Here is a 20,890-nt window from a genome sequence, read left to right as displayed (position 1 = left end):
TTTCCTCATGAAGCTCTTCCAGGTCTCTCTCCAACAACAAATGCTGTTGCTCACTGTTTTCTTCTTTTGCCCTCAGGCGGGCACATTCCTGGTCCAGTTTTATGGATTGAGCCAAGACACTGTCCCTGGAGGAATGTATCTCTTCCAACTTGGCCTACAAATCTGTCTGGACTTGGCTGACCTGAAGACTTATTTCCTTGAGCCGGCTGTTCACTATCTCATTGTTTCTCTGCTTCTCCACCGGCACCACTTCTTCTCTAGGTCCAGCGCTCCTTGATCCCAGGTACTAGCAGTCCCCACTATCAGACCATCTATGTTGTACAGTGCCTGGCATTTGCCATATTTATGGCTAGTTTCTCCTGCATTTGGATCATCTCAGCAATCATCTGCGCATGCAGATGCTGGTGCTGCTTCTTTAACTGCAGGGCTTCATGGAGGCGAACCCAGATCTTTCTCTGAAGAATGACATACTTGTTTTCCAGTGTGTTGATTCACAGCCACAACCAAGTGGTTTCTCTCCTTCTCTGCAACCAGCTCTTTTTGCCTGTCTTCTAGTAGCTAGATTTGTTCGGCCAGTTTCAATAAGAACCCAGCATCTAGGACTGCAATATCACCTAGGGCTGTTCAGTATCGCCATCTGAACCCTAATGACACCCACTTCCCGGGACCTTTGACTGCCTCTAAGTCTTTACCCTGCTTCTCCCAGTCTGGGAACCCCGCTGTCCTTTGGAGCAACTAACTGTGTCTTTTTCAGGCTCCTGTATCGGGTTACTCAAGATCCTCACACCCTCATGCTGTGAGGATGACAAATAAGTCAAGGCATCCTCGGCAAGTTGGAAATAATCTGAAACCCATGGCTGACCTCTGTCCCTGAAGCTTGCCCACAACTTCAGTATCTTTACTTCGGTGACAGCCCCTTGGTCCAAAGTTCTTAAAGGGCAGCATCTTCTAACAGGCCCCTTTTCCCCCACACTTATTTACAAGTTACCCCCAGGTTATCACTCTTCCTCACCCCAGACTGTGTCCTCTCAGTCCTTTGTTCAGTTTCTGCAGATGTCTGGGTCCCAATATCCTTAATAGTCCAGACCGGCCCAGGTGTCTCAGTGCCCTGTGTTGGTCAGCAATCCAGATAGTCTCTGGTTCCACAGGGGCAGATCCAACCTACATGCCCATCTTGGCAACAGCCAGTGCACCTGACTGGCAGGACCGCATGTCTCCTCCCCTTTCAGCATTTATGACAGGCCAGCCTGTCCAATCGCTGCCATTGCTGAACCTACCACCTCCCCCCACACCCTGCCAGGGACCAGAACGTCTGGGGTCATCACTGTTTTCTGTCCCCCAGCCTGGGAGGTTGGACATCTCACAACCAGGGCTAGCACAGGCACCTCTCTGCATTCGCATCCCTCCTTGATGGCAGGGCATTTTCAAGTCCGTATCCAAGCACCATAAGTAAAAGTATGGGCTGTCCCTACATGCTCCCTTGTGGCGCAGTCCGGTGCTGCAGATGTGCCCCACCTTGACTCCTCCTGATTGGGATGTCAATAGATTCACTTGAACAGCCCCAGATGGGGTGGGAGCTGGGAAAAGGAGAGGCCAACACACTAACGAAAGAGCAAGTTATTTTTACATAAGGCTTCAAGGCAGGAACAATTACAATAAACAAGTCATAAAGCCCTCACCTCAGAGCCCTGCTTATGCTCCCAAACTTAATGTTCACAATCAAAGTCTCTAGTTAGGTCGATTTCCTAGAGCCTGAGCAGAAACAACCCCACCGCCCTCCTGAAGCCTGTATGGCTTCTGCTCCTCTCTCTTGCTCTGCTTCCTCTTCCTGTTTACATAGCCCAGCCCCAGGGTGGGGAAAAGCCTCCTGGATTACCTCCAGGCTGCCCTAGCTGTAGGCTCCAGCCTGTCCCTCAAAGGCGCAGTATTCTCCTTCACAGACCCCATCCCAGGGCAAGCGCCCTGGTATTTAATTTAGGAAATATGCTCACCTGGGAGAAATCAGCACTCATGTGAATACACAGCCAGGAGACTAAGGGTTTGTCTACACAGGGAAATTGATCAGCATTGCTATAGCAGAATAAGGGTACGCCTACATGACAATTAAACATGTGTGGCTGACCCGTGTCAGCTGACTCAGGCTCACCAGGCTCAGGCTACAGGGCTGTACAATTGCAACAGAGATGTTTTGGCTCGGGCTGGAGCCCGAGCTTTAGGACCCCACGAGTGGGGAGGGTCCAGAGCTTGGACTCCAGTCCAAGTCTGAATATCTACACTGCAATTTTAAAGCCCTACAGCCAGAGCCCTGCGAGTCCGTGTCAGCTGATACAGGCCAGTGATGACAGTTGCACTGCAGTGTAGCCTAATTGTTCCTCTAAAGTTGTGTCAATATAACACCCCCCCGATGACACTATTCCAGAATAAAAGTGACTTTATTCTAGAATTCCAGAATAGAGCGTCCACAAATGGGAGTTATACTGGAATAACTATAGCAGGATATTCCACTACAGCTGTGCCAGTCAATTTCCCTAAGCAGACAAACCCTTGGAAATAGGCTTGTATTCAGATGGAAATTTCATTCCCCAGATCCTACTCTACATCATCAGACTGGAGCTTCTGGCTGGGAAGTAGCATTAAAATGGAAGTATTAGAAACGCCAGCACTTGACATAGAGAAACCGAGCACAAACCTCACCACCTTGCACTCCAAGTACAAGCTACATTTCTTTGACCTTACATTCCCTAACATAAATATACAGCCATATGTATACTAACCCCTCCCCTCCTAAACACTATCAGAAACCCCTCTCCACTGCACATGCTGCTCCCCCTTGGGAGAGACTGAGAAAACAAACAACATGTGACAGGTTTTTGGTTGCTTAAGGATATACTGGAAAGTGCTCAAATACTTTGGTGATGAGCATGCTATAAGAAATATAGATTAGAAAAAGAGGTTTCTAAAATGGCTTTACATATTAATTATACAATATATAGTATATATTCTCATATTGAGAGTATTCACTGAGCTAATTACTGCTATAGAATGCAGATTTCCTTTCAGTAATCTCAATCCACTAATCTAGCAGACAAACGCATAACAAGATCCAAGGGCTGGAAGATGAAATTATGAAAATTCTAATTGGAAATCACAGGAAACATTTTAATAGTCAAAGTAATTAACCTTTGGAACAGATTATCAAGGGACGTGGTGAATTCTCCATCACTTGCTGTCTTTAAACTAATTACATTGGATGCCCTTCTAAAAAATATGCTCTAGTTCAGACACAATTTGTTGGGCTCAGTAGTGCCAATTACATAAAAAGGAATAGTAATTCCCCCTACTGCAGGAACTACATGCAGTACGTTAGACCAAATAATCATAGTGCTCTTAAAAATCTACAAAAATTGAATATCTAGTCATCCTATTTAGCTTAGGTGTTTATATGTCCCCATTAACTACAGTATGGTGAGCACTTACCCCCATTTAATGTATTTATCCACACAACACCCCTGTGAGGTACAGAAGTGCTATTATCCCCATTGTAAAGATAGCAAACTGAGGCAGAGAGAGACTGAGGCCATGTCTACACTATGGGGGGTAGAGTGGCACAGTTGTAGCTATGCTCCAGTAGCACCATAGCACAGATACTTCCTATATTGATGGATATGGTTTTTCCATCAATATAGGTAATCCACCGCCCTAAGCGGTAGTAGCTAGATCAGTGGAAGAATGCTTCTATTCTGGGGGCTAGGCCAGCTTAACTAAGCAAATGAGCAACACTGCTTGGCTGATCTAAATTTAAGTGTAGGCCAGGCCTGAGTGACTTGTCTGAGGTCACACAAGAAGACGGCTGTGGCAAAACAGGGAAGTGGCCTAGCCTGGGGCATGGGAGACCCAAGTTCATTTTTTCCCTTTTGGCATAGTTCTGAAAACTTGTGCTGAGTGTCTCCCTCTCAGGCAGCTGGGAAAAGTGAAGAACAGAAAGGTCAGAATCAGATGGTGCACATCATGACAACACAGTGCTTGGTTACCGCCAAACTATTTTTTTGTTTTCCTTTTACTGCTGCATATTAAAAACCTAAGACACACATTAACAATTCACCTTAGAAATTCGACCTAGTTAGATATTTATCACTGGGCACTGGAGAGGTGTGTTATCCACTTGATGGAGAAATGCTCAATTACGGGGCTATTAAAATGCAAATTATTGCTTACAATAAATGTCAGAGCCAGTGTGCATGCAGCTCACACGCTCAAAATCCTGCTGACCTGAGTCACTGCCACAGATAGTGGCAGAGCTGCTGGATTTATACTCCTTTCTATGTAACTGAGTATGTGTGAGGAACGGTTGTTTAAAAGAAAATTCCCCATCTAATCCCAAGAATAACCCCTACCAGCACCTTTGCTCTGGCATGCAGTAGTCTTTAGGGGGAGAGGGGATGGACTGTGAGATGCTCCTCTCCTTTTGCCAGTGGAAATGGGACCCAGGCACCCTTTGGCATGACCCACAAAGCCATTAACAGCCTTCAAGGAGAGATTGTACATTTCTCCCAGAGGCTGGATACCTAAAGGTGATCCACAGCAGAAGGAAAGGCTGCAGAAAGGAGGGAGAGAAGAGGATGGTGACCCTAGAGTGTAGCAGATGGAGTGAGGCAAGGACAGAATACTGACCCCAGGAGGGAAAGAGTGACAAGGGGATAGAGTAGAGATGATGGGCTGGACCAGTGATGCATTTAATGTGGGAGTTTCACTACCAGAACGAAAGCTTGGAATTTCCCTCCCCAGACGAGGCGGCCAGTTTCCTCCAGTCCCACCCAGGGGGGCAGGGGCAGAGATTATTGCCCCATGTCTGCAGCGCTCCTATCCTTACCCACATAAGGAGTGCCCATCTGCTGCACTCTAAGTCCAGCAAGCAGGGGCATGGCCCACCTTCACGCTGTCTATTGTCCAGCACAGCTTTGCTCTATTGCCTTTGGTTAGCTGGCGAAGGATGGATGGTGCTGCAGCAGGGCTCCAGGCTGAGACTCAGGAGACCACGGGTTAATTCCTAGCTCTGCCACAGAATGAGAAAGTTATGTTCTTTCTTTGTTCCTCAGGCTCCCACCTGTACAGTGGGGACAATGATAATTCCTCATCTCACAGGGGCAGCGTGGGGATAAATCCACAAATATAATAGCCCCATCCATGGTGATCCATACATAATACCTAGGATCCATACACTGTGTAATCATCTATAGGATGTTGGGCTGGGGATGTAGGAAGAGGGCAAAGGGTTGCTATGTGTGGGGATCCAAGTTTGGCGCCCCCATTGAACCAGGCTGGGAGAACTTCAGAGGCCGTGGGCTCAATGAGTACATTGCTTTAGTGACCCTCTTTGGCAGACAAATGGGATGCTGTTCGCAGCCTCTGGAGGCAGCGATTTCCAGCCCCTCTTTATCTTTGACACAGGGAGGGAATTTAAGAAGAGACTGGAAAAGGAATGGAGCAGGGCATCCTTGGAGTTGGGGGTGGGGCGGGGGAGAGCTTTCTAAACAATCTCCTTTACCAAGCAAAAAAAAAAAAAAAAAAAAAAAAAGTGTATCCACTGTTGCTTGATTCCCATCACTCCGAGGGTCTCAAACTTTCGCCTGCCTTAACAAAGCAACCCACCGAGCCCTCAGCCACTTTTCCAAAGTGACTTGTTTGACTTCACTGTCTGAATCCAGCTAACTTCATGCTATGGTTATTTTTTCCGCTTCCCGAGCTAATTGTGAAATAAATGTGTACATTTGCAAACACTCCCAGTTCCCCATGAACCCTGACTTCACCCCTCCAGCAGACACATTCTCACAGGTTCTCGGTATTAGCTCCCCCTCCCTGTGGCCGGGTCTCTCGTTCACTGTGTTTCTTGGAACTGCAGCTGCACAAAGAGAAAGTCAGGGCACCGCTCGCCAGAACCCAAACCACAAGCTCTCCACCTATGCAGCTCCATCCGGCAGATAGTATATGGCCAGGCAGCTTGCAATGCAAAGATGGGGAGGTGGAAATACACTTGAGAGTCTCATGACTAGAGCTGAGCAAATACCTACAAAAATCACCTTACCCTGTTTGTTACTATTAGCTAGAATCAAAATGCTGAATCTGAACTGGCCAGGTTCACACCCCTTTCCACTGTCTTCTAGAGAGATGCTTACATATGCCCCGGAATATCTAACCTCCTTGCAGTCATTAATGGGTTTATTCTCACCACCCTCCTGTAAGAAACTCTACCCCCATGTTACAGAGAGGAAACCAAAGGACAGGAAATCTGTGGCTGAACCCAGATCTCCATTGTCCCAGTCCCCCGTCCCATTCACCGAATTTCCTTCCTCTATTCTCTTTCCAACAGCAAAAATATTCAAGTAAACAGCAAATCTAAGATTCAAAGTACAAGCATCCACCTCGGAAACTTGATTCCTAGGCCTGGACTACACTTAAAATGTTGAGCAACCTAACTACATCGCTCACGGGCATGAAAAATTCACACCCGAGTGCTGTAGCTCTGCTGACCTAACCCCCCCAGGCTGGTAGGTCAATGGAAGAATGCTTCTGTCAACCTAGTTTCAGCCACTCAGGGAGGTGGATTACTTACACTGATGGAAAAAAGCCTTCCGTTGCTGTAGGAAGCACCTACACTATGATGTTAAACAGCTGTAGCTGTGCCAGTGTAACACCCAGAGTGAGTCAAGCCCTAAGAGTTAATGGTCATCCACTCTGGGAACAAAAACCACAGGGTGTGATGCATGTTTCCAATCAAAATGAACCAATGTTTCACATGTACGGAAGATCACAATGAACTGTTTGCTAATGTTTCGAGGGCCATGATTGTTCAGGAAAATTATTTGACAGATTAATAGAATTTTGCAAGCCATTCACAGGAAATTTGTGAATTAAATTTAAAAAAGTGAATTTCATGGAATAAGTTATTCATCACAAACTATTCACTGTGTCCAGGCTCATTACAAGAACAAATCATTTGAAAAACATCTTCCTTAAGAAACTAGTTAAATGCTGAAAAGCCCCTGTGTAATTAACCTCTTCACCCCAACCACTTCTCTGCGGCTCAGGATGGAACACAGTGCGAACTTTGGTCAAGCACTGCTTTGCTGATGTCATCCTACGTCCCATTTGCATTAGGAGACTGCAGTGCGAAAGCTGTCAGCAGAGGTATAGCAAGCGATTCAGCTGAGAGTTTGGTGGGGGGCTCATGCAATCTCTTATGGGTACAAGCGAAAAGAACCTGCTGATATCTAGTCATCCTCCAGTGGCTGTATAACAGTACCACAGAAACCCTGCACAGCTTGGTGCTGCTGACAGCCTCTGTGCTTAACAGACTTAGGACGGGGTGCTGCAGTTCAATACTGTGCATACTGAGGGTAGGATAGGTACCACAGGGTGGGCTGTAGGCCAGGGCTGAGGTGCAGTGGCAGAGCAGTGTGTGGGCCCAGCAGTGGGATGATAGAGTATTATAGATTGGAAGCTCATTGGAACAGGGACTGCCTTTTTGTTCTGTGTTTGTACAGCATCTAGCACAATCGGTTCCTGGTCTATGACTGGGGCTCCTAGAAGCTATGATAGCATAGATAATAAATATTAATAATCAGTACTGTCAGAAAAACTGGAGAGTAACCCCATGTTTTTCTTTCACAAAACACAAAATTAACAGCTGCAGGGGCAGGGAGATAGCATGTTAACTCTCTTAGCACCCCAAACACTTCCTACAGGCTGACTCTGATGCTTCTCAGCACTCCGAGGGAGCATCCCTTTGAGTCATGCCATTCCTGGCTCAAGTGTCCTGAGGCAGCAGGGACAATGAGGTTTGAGGGTCAACAGTCAGGGTGGTGTTCTGCCTATGAATCTCTCAGGTTAGAGTTGGGAAGCAGGGGGAGACAGTGAGGGATACAGAAGGCTGGGTGTACACCCCTGTCCAAATACCCAGAGACACACACTCTCGCTTCCTGGGAATGTTTTTACGTGTGTTTTTTTTTTCCCCAGAAACTGCACTTTCCAGAATCCAGGACTCCCTGCAGAGCCTAATCTGATCGCCCCCTTCCTGTCTGTTTGTCCACTGGCTCCCAATCGATCTGCAACAGGGCACACGGAGGCCAAGCAGGAAACATGAGCATATGGAAGCCACGGAAATTCCCCCCTGACCCCTTTTAAACACAAGGCCTCCAGGCCAGCTCCATATTCAGATGGCAGCACAGCTCACAGCAATCCCAGTTCATCCCCTGGCCAGCAGTGTGGGGAAAGGGACACACCTCACAAGCCTCCCACACAGACCCTAGACAACTCCATGCCAGTGGGGTGCTGAGGCAGCCATGCTAGTGTTTTCGGGGCAGTAGCCCAACACAAGGCCGCTGAGGGGGGCCTTTGATCCTATATGGACCAGGAGGCAGCTACATGGATGCCTCCAGCGTTAATCTTCATCCCCTCATAGCTGCCCCTGAACATTCGCAAAATGCCAGCTTCCTCTGAAGCTGCGGGTGCCACTGTCAAAGACAGGATCCCAGACAACATGAACCACTGATCTGATCCTGTCTGGCAGGATTCTGTGTTCTTAAAACCCCATTTAGGCTAATGTTGGTGAGGGACAAAGGAAACGGGTCATGGATTCTGTGCAAGCTAATCTGCAGGCTTTATTCAAATAACTCTCCCCAATTACTTTTCTGCGGTAGTTTCACACAGCTCTAGTCCTGACTTCCCACCCTGTACTTTAACTGCTAAATCACACTGCCTCTCAGCTAAGGACCTGAAAAACATGGACCTGAGATCGCAATCTCAAACAGAACAGGATTCCAAAGGAGCAGAGGCTTGGAAGGCAGGAAAGTAAGAGTCCATGTGTGGTATGAGGGCTGAGAGATACAGGGAACAACTAGTATGGTGGAGGGGCGATACCCAGAGCATGCATTAAGTCAATCCATTCCAAGCATGTCCAAGTCCATGTGTGTCCCTAAAGGAAAGCTGCCTCCTCTCTGCCCAACACCAAGGGGAGCAAATTGTGTTTGCAAAGGAAGGTTGGGGATTTTTAATTAAAAATTGACATTTCTGAGTCTCTTTTGGCACTCTCCAGCTGCCCTAGCACAGCTCCTTTTATCAAAGGATCCCAAAGCCCTTTCCTAAGGTGGGCAAGCATTGGCATCTCCACCTCACACACAGGGAAGTCAGAGGCACAAAGGCGGGAAGTGATTTGCCATGGGTCACACAGCAGCTCACTGGTAAAACTGGGAAGAGAATTCAAGTCTCCTGACTCCCAATCCATGGCTCTAACCACTAGACTACATGCCTTCTGCACTTGCTGAAAAGTGATGCAATTTGTGGCATTAACAAGGAGTCTGAGGAATAAAAACAGAGGCTTCGATCCATCCAGCATCAATACTGGCTTCTCAAGCAGATGAACATAATGCCGCTTACACATAAAACAGTGGAGAAATCCCCCACCTTGCAATCTGTCTATTTAAAATACACAGATTAACGAGTCCAGATCTTTCTTGTTCTTCTCCCTTTTGTGTGGCTCTGAAGAAATTAAAAAGTTCATAATTAAGGTTAACTAAAAGTTCAGTTATAATCCATGAAAGCCCTCAATGAGTCCAACTTTGATCACATGCTTGTATAACATATTTCAACACCTACAAAATGTCACTCAGGCAAAGCCTACACTTGAAGGTAGGGGTATGATTCCCAGCTTGCATAGCTATACTTACACTAGCTCGATGGCTGTAGTCACAGTAACATGGGCAGCGGTGAGCAGTGGCACAAGCTAGTTACCATGAGTACAAACCCGCCTGAACCCTGTGGGTACGTAATCAGGGCAGCTGGATCAGGATACCATTCCCCAGGCTTCTGTGGCTACACTACTCTTTTGAGCTAACATGAGTATCTCTCTGCAATCTAGGAATCACACCCCTAGCTGAAGGGGGCAAGTAGACAGCAGTGGTTTTAGTGCATACTCCCATTCAAGGACATCAGAGTTATAAATAAAACACAATACCCCTGCTCTTGCCAGAAGAAAAACAAAAAACAAACAAACAAAAAAAGGAGTCAGAAACCTAAGAAATGCAAAACTAAGGATGCACGTTCCCCCAAAAAACCTTAACTCTGCCCCACAGCAATGATAACCAGCCAGCCATCCCTCTTCCTGTCTTTGCACATGGAGTATCGGAAACGTGCATCACAGAAGATGGGATTTACGACTCATACACACACACGCACACATCTCTCATGCTGAATGTGCCTCTTAGTCCTGACTCCATCCTTTCCTCTTTACAGGTCAGTGATCTATTTCTATGATCTAGCCCCCACAACTAATCTAAGACAGGCTTGTCTGGGGTTAAAAAGCCTCCTACAGCTCTGAAATGGTGCTGATATCCCAGCCAGCCACAGGGCTGTGGAGGTGTCAAAGATTGTCACGATGAATCCCCTAAGGCTCAAGTGGGGCGGTGAGCCCTGACAAGGCCTAAGAGGAGGGTCAGAGGTAGTGCTAATTAACCATTCTGTGGCTTAGGGGGCAAAGCCTCCTAAGGATAACTGGAAGTTGTCCCTTCCTGTGGCTCTCCATTCAGCAAGTCCACAGGAAGGAGTTTCAGAAGGTTCTGGATGGAACCAACTATCCCTCTCTGGCAGGAAAGCCATCTCCAAGGGAGAGGGATTTAGAGAGAGACAATGTTTACTTCTAAAAGCAAGCCTTAATTTGCCTAAAAATACAGCTTCACCAGTCAGGGAGGAAAACAGACACCGGAAACTCTGTTAATCATCAGCTACAGGAAAATAATTCCTGGAAGTCAAATGAACCTAGGGAGGGAATCTGAGCCTGGAGTGCCCTCTAGAGGTGAGATGTGTGTTACCAAAATAATCTAGGAGATAAATAATAGGATCATATTAAAAACTCATATACGTGAAATTATGAGGAGGCTTAATTTAGCCTGTGCTTACACATGTAAGATAATATATGGTTTGCCTCTGGCTTGAGGCATCCTTCACATTATTTTGTTTTTCTCTATTCCATAAGAGGCTAAAACACCTGTACATTATGCAGAAGAACAGCACACAATCTAGCCTGGGAATTTGTGGAAGGTGTTTCCCCAAAAGACCAAGGACCCATTGTGAAATTATACTCTATCTAGACTGTAAATTCTTTGGGGTAGGGACTGTCTTTTTGTGTTTCTACAGCACCTAGGACAATGGGGTCCTGGTCCATGCTGGAGACTACTAGGCACCACTTCAATCCAAAAAATAAGATACATAACAGTACATCAAAAGTAGAGAAAAGCCAACCTGTGGCAAGAAAATCTCCACTCATGCAAACTGCTGATATAGGTAAATCTGGGGTGTAAATACAGAAATAAAGCCAACCACCTTGCTTGCAAAAGGTTTTTGGTGTCTTGAGCCTTTCACTTTGATTCTCAGAAATCTTAGGCAGCCCTTGAATAGGCAGAAATTTTCTGAGACAGAGCTTAGTATCAGTTTCTTAAAGAAATCTGGCAAGGATCTGAACTGAACGAGCACTCATGGACCCAAAGCCAATTATTAGAGCTTAAAAGAACTCTGGTTTCACATGGAATTTCAGCTTCACCATGATGGGTTTCAAAGGAATCCAAATGCTAATGTAAAATATAAGAAAGGGTGTGAAACCGTATGAGCTGAAATGAATGCAAAAAAAATGTGGGTTGAGAGTTTACACACCATGGAGATGGGTGCAGTGTAAGAACTCGAATAGAGTAGAAAGTGATGAATTTCAAACAGGTGAAAAAGAAAACCAGAAAAAGGTGTTTATTTTTCATTTATATATTTGCTCATACAGTCAAATATTATTCTGCTGGTTTCACACCGCTTACGTGTCTGTTTCCCTATTCTTTTTTGTATTAATGTAGCACCTTGGGGCCCCAATCAAGAACCAGGACCCCATTGTACTAAGTGCTCTACAAATGTGTAATAAAGACAGCCCCTTCTCCTAGCTTGTGTCCATGTTTACAGGCAGGAACATTTGTGGAAGCAGCCAAGTTTCACCAAGTAGCAACAGGAAGCACATTTTGTACTTGTAAATATATCTGCATCAGAGTCTCAATAGTAAGAGTTACACTCAGCCAATCAGGGAACAGAAACATGCCAGATGACTTGCGTGCAAACAGAATGAACCAGTTCAAATATGGGATAACAATTACTGGCAGTGAGCTGCCTGTGCATGATCTACAGACCAAGAATTATTCAAACGTTATCTGGTGAATGATTTCTAACCACCAATCGCTATGAGAACATTGCAAGCTGCTTGCAGACAAATCACAAGCAGGAAGACAGCTCAAATGTACTGACTACATTATTTGCTCAAAAAATAAATCAGAGATTTTCCTATTGCATTTTTAAAATAAAATGGAATTCCTGAAAAGTTACATTGGCTACATATGCAAAGCAACATTCACCCCTGAAACACACCACACAGAGTTCAATGTCTGAAGCAGCAGAGTGAAAGGAGCTGAACATCCACTCAGCTTGTGCAACAGATTATGCACAGTACTTGGTGCTTGGAAAGAGTACATGCACAAAGCATCATCCAGCTGGATGGTGCTCAATATCTGGACCTGTCCCTACCCACTTCCTATCCAACTATCCTCCCCCAAAGCTGGCCCAGGAGAGCTCCCGTAGTGTCAATGGCCTGTCAACTGGGCCACATGTTTGTTGTGATTGTGATGTAAATGGTCTTGCCCACACACCTTCGAGACAACAAACAACTGAGTTCCCAATGTTTTTGTTAGCTTGACATTAAACTAGAGGGCACGGCTGGGAATGGTGACAGTGTAGGATGGGATTAAGGCCAGACAAAGAACACACAGATCTTCAGCCGTATCTCTCTGCATCAGATACCAGAAGTGGCTGGCTCAAAATACAGCAGCTTCGTCTGAGCCAGCAGCAGGTGCTCCCATTATTTAAAGTAGGATCAACAGAATCAGACCTGAGCAATACACAGACTTACACAGCAGCAAGAGTGAAGCTCAGCATACCTCACCATCTCTTGCCATGCCACTGCTGACCAGCATATGACATTACAGAAATGATGATGAGACAACAGACAGCCAAGAAACAGCAACAGCTAAAAGAGAAGCAACAGCAGCCTGGGGTATATGCTGCTGCTGCTGCACTTTCTGAGTATGACAGATACTTACTCTGCCACAGGGTAGGTTCCCCTCTAACCCCTACTCATCAGCACCCTCCCACTACTCCTCCCTATCACCCTCACTCATCAGATCCTTTGCTATTTCCTCTTATATTTCCAGATGAAATGATACATAGGACAACTCCTCTGTCCTCCCAAACTCAGCAGCAGCACAGACCAACTGCCTGCCAGCCTGTGGCCTCTCACAAGTGCCTGCCTGTTTGCTTCCTCCTTCCAGTTAGGCTTGGCAAATTAGATCTAAATTAGTGGGTGGCAAGACATGCCACGTCTCTCTGCAAAGGAATTCGCTGACATAAGAAACACTCCCAGGAACCTCAACAAAGGGGAAATTTAAAGCCTTTTGAATCTCTAGGATTGTGCCAACAAAGGGTTTGGCACCCATGTGCTGAGGAGATTTCAGCTGGGATCCACTCGGGTGGAATGAAGGAATGTGGCTGCATTTTGTTGGTTAAAAAGGTACTGTGGCTAGGATGTCTATGCCCTTGTCAGCATGGAAAAGATTTTTTGTTATAACCTAAGGTGGGCAAACTATGGCCCGTGGGCCACATCCAGCCCACGGGACCGTCCTGCCAGGCCCTTGAGCTCCTGACCAGGGAGGCTAGCCTGTCGCCCCTTCCCCGCAGCCACGCGGGGAGTGTGGCTGGCTCTGGCCGGGCAGCGCAGCTGCCTGTCCTGCCACTCTGAGCGGCATGGTAAGGGGGTGGGGAGCGGGGGCACTGGATAAGGGGCAGGGGTTCCCGGGGGGCAGTCAGGGGGTGGTTGGATGGGGCAGAGGTTCTGGGGTGGGGCGGTCAGGAGACGGGGAGATTGGATAGGTGTGGGAGTCCCGGGGGGAGGGGAGGGGGCCTGTCAGGGGGCGGGGGTGTGGATAGGGGTCGAGGCACTCAGAGGACAGGGAGCAGGGGGGGTTGGATAGGGGGTGGGGTCCCGGGGGGGGGGGCGGTTAGGGGTGGAAGGTTCTGCGGGGGGAGGGGGAGCGGTCAGGGGCAAGGAGCAGGGGAGGTTGGATGGGTGAGGGGTTCTGAGGGGGGGAGTCAGGGGGAGGGGGCGGGGACCAGGCTGTTTGGGGGAGGCCCTCATACTCGGCCCTCCATACAGTTTTGCAACCCTGATGTGGCCTTCGGGCCAGAAAGTTGGCCCATCCCGACCTAAGGTGTGAACCACTGTAGTTATACCAGGATCAACTCCTATGTGGGCAGTCTTATTCCAGTTCACAGAGACCTCCTTTAGGTTTAATTTATGTCACTTGTGAAGGGATTCAAGCTATACGAAAAAAAAGCCACTCTTATACTGGAATAGGAGTGTCCACACAGTGGGTTATAGTGGTCTAACTGGTAAGACTTTCCCTTGTAGACATGGCTTCAGTTAGCTTTTCACACTGGGTTCCTGCCTGCGCTGAACACCTTTAAATGCAGCATGTTCCAGCACACTGCATTGTAATTTACCAAACAATGCAAGCACATGGGCACAACCAGCAATACTCTCTTGCATTGGCAATCATGGCCTGCTCTGTATGCAATAGGCCTTTAAGGACTGGCGGGCTGGTGCTGCATGGAAAGAATTGGAGCACAGCACCTAAGGAAGCCTCATCAGCAGATGTTTTGACTTTCAGAACATACAAGCTCCCTCTGGCATTTGTGCCAACATTGCAGCCCTGAATTAGAAGAGGGTCAGAGGCTGGAAATGCTCTCTGAAGTTGACAAGAACAGGACGACCTATACAACACAGCTGCTAGAAACTGTCCTTTTTGGCGGTTGATTTTGGATGTAGCTGTTGAGGGGCAGCTTTCTAACTAAGAAAACAATAATTCAGGGCCCCTGCTCCAAACTGAATAACCATAACCAGCAAGATAAAAGCAAGGCATCAGACACAACTCGGGCAGTCTCCACTCTTGGATGCGAGCACTACATTTAGAAAAAGCAATCTTGGTGCAATTTTGCCTAGTAGATAGAACTCTGCATGGATAAAAAATTTGTATCTGCATCCAATCCACAATCTGCAAATATGGTTCATGGATGCAGATAGCCACAGATTTCCAGGGCTCTATTAGTAGGAAACTAATGAGGTTGTGCTGATGTCACAGTCCTGAATGGGATTCCAGCGCTGAACATTCATACGGTCACTGTACAAGCGAGGGTAATGGGATTCTTCACCGAGGGCCTGCTCGTCCTCCCATTAAAATCAATGGGAGCTTTGCCATTGACTTCAGGAAGAGCTGGATCGGGCCCCTATTCTCTTGCCTAACCAAATAATAGAAATGTTTTTTTCCCAAATATTTTATTTTTGGTTAATGAAAGAAGCAGGATGAAAAACGCTGGGAATGGAGGTCCTCTCTTTATCTACAGATCAAGTACAGTATATCTAGGTGCTTTCCACACAGTCTCTCTCCCCCCCTCAATATGGCTCACCCCTGAGGTAGCAGATCAGTCCTATATGGGTGATGTATTTCAGTCTCCATGACTCACTGCCTTTGGCATCTCTGAGACTGCCAGCAAGGGGGCTAATTGTATCGGTCATTTTTGTGACGTGGGCACCTGCCTAGGAGGAACTGAGCAGTGACCCACCAGTTTAGTTCATAATGGCCACCAAGCTGTAGTCAAATGGTAAAAGCACTTAGTTACTAACCAGCAGGGAGCAGATCTGAGCCAGAGAACTAGAGGTGAAAAGCTCCATGGCCAATCCTCTTAGCCATCCAGTTTCCTTACTTTCTCATCAGTCCGGGCAGATGAGGAAAACATGGTGACTCAAGGGGTCGGTGATGAGATATGGACCCCGCCATGTCTAGGACACTGGTTCAAATCCAGCCCATGCCAGAAATGACCTGTTTGGTGGCCTAGGGAATGAGTCAGTGATCTGAGTTGTTTCTTCAGTGCCTGTCCTGCAGAAGCTACCCAAAGGGACCAGCTTCCATCCCCTACTAACTCAGGCTCAATCTGAACCAGCAAAGACACAAATACCCACTACCAATATCCTGAGATTTCAAGAAGAGTGATTGCTACCTCCAACCACAGGCTGATTTTGTTAACATAAACTCTGAATAGCTGCAGGCTTCTTATTCTGGTATCAAAGTACCAAGCCATTAGGCTCCATTAACAATGTCCTTAGGGTATGGAGAAAGCCATTACATAGCAGAAAAAAAGGAAAGTGCTCCAACTACTTCCACTTGGGGTTTCCTTGTGACTGGCCAAGGTGAAATAGAATCGCTAATAAAACCTGCCCTAGTGTGGGACTGGGAGAAACACAACCTCTCCCCCAACTGCATGGGCCAGGAAGCAAAGTTCACCTACAACAGTCTCATATATCCTTTTTTGCCTCCTCCCGCACCCGACCCTGAAGGAAGAGTGAGATGGTCAGTCTGGGCAGCTCATCACCTATAGACTCTCATAAAGTACAGGGCACATCTGTAGCAATGCAGTGCATGGAAGAGCAGCTTAAACACCTCCTTTCCAAGGTCTTACCTCTGTCTCAGGCCGAGGAATGAAGACTGGGGGTCTCATCTTGAGGGTCAGTTCCCAGAAATCCCACTCACCAAGGATGTACTGCACAGGCATCCTGCAACAGGAGGGGGTGGGTTACACATCACATTAGGACTAGACTCCCCTGTTACAGACAAGCCCTCAATCACCTTCTTATCAACCTCCAAGCCATGGGCACTGTCATTGCCAGCAATTTCACTTCAGGGGATGGAGGGCAATGACTGGCGCTGCTAAAGATCCTTGGATGTGGAACTGAAGGGGTCTAACAAGATGATCCATGAGCACATGGGCAGTGAGGGGATAATACATGAAGCCCAGCATCCACTACTGACACATGATGCCTCTTCTAGAATCCCCAACAGACTCCTCTGTCATGCATCGCATTGCTAACCCTCACTGCAGGACACAAGCATGTTCCACAACCACCAGTCACATGGATAATTGGGAGGATGTATGTCTGCAGTATCCAAAGGGTTACGTTTTTTTCCATATCTCCTCTAGGCTCACTCCAGATGCCTTCTGGAGGTCTCAGTTTTCTCAGTGATCCAAGTCCCTAAGCATTTCCTCTCCTCACAGACTGCCCCACCATCTCCAATTCCAGGTGACTTGCAGAAACTGGCCAAATTCACCCCTGTACTGAGAGATCCTGGGGAGGAGGGAGGAATACTGGGTTTTGCCAACTCTACAACAGCCAGAGAGACCCCAACATCAGGAAAATTCCCCAGAGGCTGGATCTGCCATCTCTGGGGTGAAACGTGACAGCTATTTAACACTGCACAGCAACACTGCACAACAGTTGAGGTCAGGGAGCCAAGAAGAGGACCATAGCCAGCGGAAACTGACAGGGGAGTGAAAGCACGAGGCACTACTGATAGTTTCTCTAATGACTCAGAGCCAACATCCAGCTGGGCCTGGCCTCTTTTGTAAAGTTCCACCCGATGCAGCCTCCTTGCTCCAATGGCAGACTCCTATTACCGCCACTCCCTGGTCATTCAATGACGACACAGCGCTAGCGCCTGCTCTAGCCCGTTGAATGTGAACACAACCCTCCATGCTACTTCCTTCCCACTGGAAGGAAAAGATGGTGGGATGGTTTTAAAAGGGGACGTTCCTACCTTTGTAACCGCTTCGTACTCAGCTTCTGGATCTGCTGCTGCTGCTCCAATGTGAGCGGGGTGGAGAGGCTGCCAGCATCCAAGCTGTGAAACTGAAGAGGAAATAGCTTTAATACCTGCCCAACTGTGCAGCTTGCTTACCTCCTTCTCCTGTCCCCGAACAGCACCTTTAAAGGGTATTGGAACATTCACCAATAAATAACACCCCAGACTCTTTGAGATCCCAAATCATTAGCAGAATCTACATAGAGACTTAGAAGTGACTGACTCAAACAGTTCCTCTGCATTTACCTGCTAAGTTCTGGGGTTCAGGAGAGTGGGCCAAACTCAAGGCCACATAGCCACAGGTCCGGGCACAACCTGGGTGCCTGTTTCCCATGCTATAACCAGTGCTAACTCTGGCAGACCCCTGTATAGAAATCATTAGAGGAGGGCAAAATGCTTCACAAACATTAATGAATTTAGCCTCACCCCCATCCCCGTATGAGACAGGGAAGTGTCAGTCTCCCCATTTCATAGCTACGGAAACAGAGGCACAGAGAGATTCAACAATCTAGTCAAGATCACCAAGTCTGTTGACGAATCAGGAGTGCTGTGACCACACAACCATAATCCTTTCTGCACCACTTAACTGTCTTTGCTCCCAGGACGTAGGAAACGATATATTCGCTGGATTCCTGTGCTTCAGGGATCCCGTTTGCCTCAAACACACCTCGCCAGTAGCTGACCATCTCAGTGGCTGTCATTTTAGCACTGAAATTCTGCCTCCGAAGCAGGCGGTGGGGGTTTAGGACACAGCATTTGGCAGGACTCCCTCCCTCTCCTTCACAGAGATTCAGGAGGCCCAACAGCATCCGGCGCAATGGGCTGGTGAGGAGCCTCATCTCGTCAGACGCCACTTCTGGTTTCCAAGATGCCACGTGTGTCCTTCCTTCCCGGGCCACCTTCACCAGACCTAGTCAATCTCAAGCCTCAGCAGGCCGGGGACACGGTCTCCTCACCACCTGACACTCCCACATCACGGCTTCTAAACGCCCACCAGACACTCGGCCACTGCAAGAGTCTTCTCATGCCCACAGGCGTTGTGAAAGGCATCCTATGGGCATCTCCTCACATCAAGGCACCAGCTCAGGGCATCATTCCTCTGCTGAGAGAGAGAGAGAGAGAGAGAGAGAGAGAGAGAGAGGGAGCACATGTGGCTTATGGGCTAGTGAGTCAAAGGGAATCAATCCACCAGAGAGCAGGGTGCTTTCCTCACTCCCAGCCAGAAAGGCACTCACTGTCCACAGGAAAACACAAACAATCATTCATGCTATCACAAAACGCATCTATGTTTAAAGGGTTGAGATTAATCAGCAGGGAACTAGTAGAGGCAGGACACTGGGAATGGGGAGCGGGGCTTTTCGCCCGTCACCAGCTCCGTTTCGCCTTGGACAGTAGCAACTGAGAGTTACAGTGCAAAGGGTGACTCCTGTGTGAAATGAGTCCATAGTCTCAGCCCCCTGCCCTGTCCACACACTGCCATAACTGGCTCAATGTGCTCCCCACCCTCTTACTCGCATTACAGAAAAGGCAGCGAATAGATGCAGAATCCAGATTCCCCTGTCACTCCTATAGGTGGTCCTTGCAGGGTTGAAGCACGTTGCTGGAGCAGCCTGTAGGGACCATGGCATGCTGTTGCTTGTGCTGTGGATAAACAGACTCCAGGCTTCGGCACCTCTCCTCAGTACCAAAACCGGCTTGCAAAGTGTAAAATGATTCCACAAACACAATGACTCATGAAATCTAACTGGGGGCGCATTAGTCTCTCACCTGGAGAGTGCTGCCTCTGGAGTCCATATCATAGCAACGCTGCTCAGCTTTGCAGGCCTGTCCCTCTAAGGATGGGCCAGTCAACACATTTGGTCCGGGAGAAGCCAGTACACAGCTATGGCTAAACAGCCACCACTTCTTGGCCTGGGACCTTTTGTCCCACAATGCACCTGAGGTGGCTGCACTGGACGGTGTGTCCTGCTGCCTTGGTTCTATTCTCCCCAATGCACCATCTCTGTATCCTGCCACCCTCATTCTATTTCCAGTCTGTCCCAAATTCTCCATCTTAATGTGAGCTTATGACATTCACCCACTCTTGGAGTGAAAGAGTGAGAGCCTTAAAAATTCACTGCCAGTCACCCTCCAAAACACTCTCATCAGCTGCATTGGAGAGTGAGCAGGAGCTGGGCTCCCGTCTCCATGCAAAGAGGTTGGGCATGGGAAAGGAGAGTGGACAGACAGGTTGGGGAGAGGGGATGGAAAGTAGATTGGCTCATGAAGGGTAGGAATGAGGGGGAGAGAAACACGCTAATGTGGAGAAAGGCCAGGTCAGGACAGGAAAATCTGCTAGAGGGAAGCCCTGGGCATCTTGGGGAGAGAAGAACAGCTGCATCCATGCATGGAACGAAGAGAAATAAACAGGAAGTCCAGGAGGGAAAAGAGAAAGGGAGCCAGAACTCTATAAAACAGTTGTTCAACACCACACTTTGGAGCTGTGATTTAATGGAAAACACAAGCCAAAACTTTCCCCAGTTTTGTTCTGTGAGGGGATGCTCTCCCTTTTCAGTCCCTGCTCCCTGCAGTTGCTATGGCTTCTCCTTATCCCCACATTTTCTTTTTGGGAGGTTGATGGGGTGCTGCTTAACAACCCTGCGAGATGCCTGTCCCCAGTGCATAGAGGGCCATTGTGAAAAGCAAAATAACCTTTCCCAGCTGCAATATGGTCTGGAACAGAACGGCAAAGGTTTTCCTATGAGGAAGAACACGGGAGAGAGCCAATCAGGTGAGAATTAAAGGGACCGAGTCAACCCACCTCTGTCCAAAATATTGGGTTTTGTAACCTCCCCCTCCGCCGGAAGTTTTACTAATTTTACTACGGGAAATGTTCGCGCCTTGGTTTGTTTTTAAACTAGACTAGTGGGAACAGTGGCTTTTAACGACACACACTGCCACATCCCCCCTCCCTGCAGCATTTGCATCCCCAGCGCGGCAACAGACCAGAGGGGAACTGACTAGAAGCAAAAAGAGCCAGACGGACTCCGTGGATTTTATCCTGCTGTGCTGAGGGAAACGCAAAAAAA

General features: G+C 47.7%; 1 protein-coding gene across 10 annotated transcripts in view; it reads right to left on the bottom strand.

The window, feature by feature from the left end:
• HEMK1 (HemK methyltransferase family member 1) overlaps positions 1 to 20,890 on the bottom strand; it is a 108,000-nt gene that overhangs the window by 86,847 nt on the left and 263 nt on the right. For 6 of the 10 annotated variants that reach the window (XR_006291994.1, XR_006291993.1, XR_005226118.2 and 3 more), the window contains exons 2-4: positions 18,410 to 18,924; positions 17,778 to 17,869; positions 16,645 to 16,738 (exon numbers count right to left, since the gene is read on the bottom strand). Coding sequence is in view for 7 of the 10 variants with exons in the window: in XM_043550351.1 (XP_043406286.1) it covers positions 16,645 to 16,738; positions 17,778 to 17,869; positions 18,410 to 18,661 (438 nt within the window). In the remaining 3 variants the exon portion in view is untranslated. Of the gene's footprint in view, positions 1 to 16,644; positions 16,739 to 17,777; positions 17,870 to 18,409; positions 18,925 to 20,513; positions 20,560 to 20,890 lie in introns of all 10 variants that reach the window. The other 4 variants (XM_043550352.1, XM_043550350.1, XM_037904162.2 and 1 more) reach the window with 3 other exon arrangements.

This window comes from Chelonia mydas, chromosome 7 (genome assembly GCF_015237465.2).
Source record: "Chelonia mydas isolate rCheMyd1 chromosome 7, rCheMyd1.pri.v2, whole genome shotgun sequence".
NCBI classification, from domain to species: domain Eukaryota; kingdom Metazoa; phylum Chordata; order Testudines; family Cheloniidae; genus Chelonia; species Chelonia mydas.
Note: the sequence above shows the minus strand (reverse complement) of the source record. Positions and strands in the feature narration are given on the sequence as shown.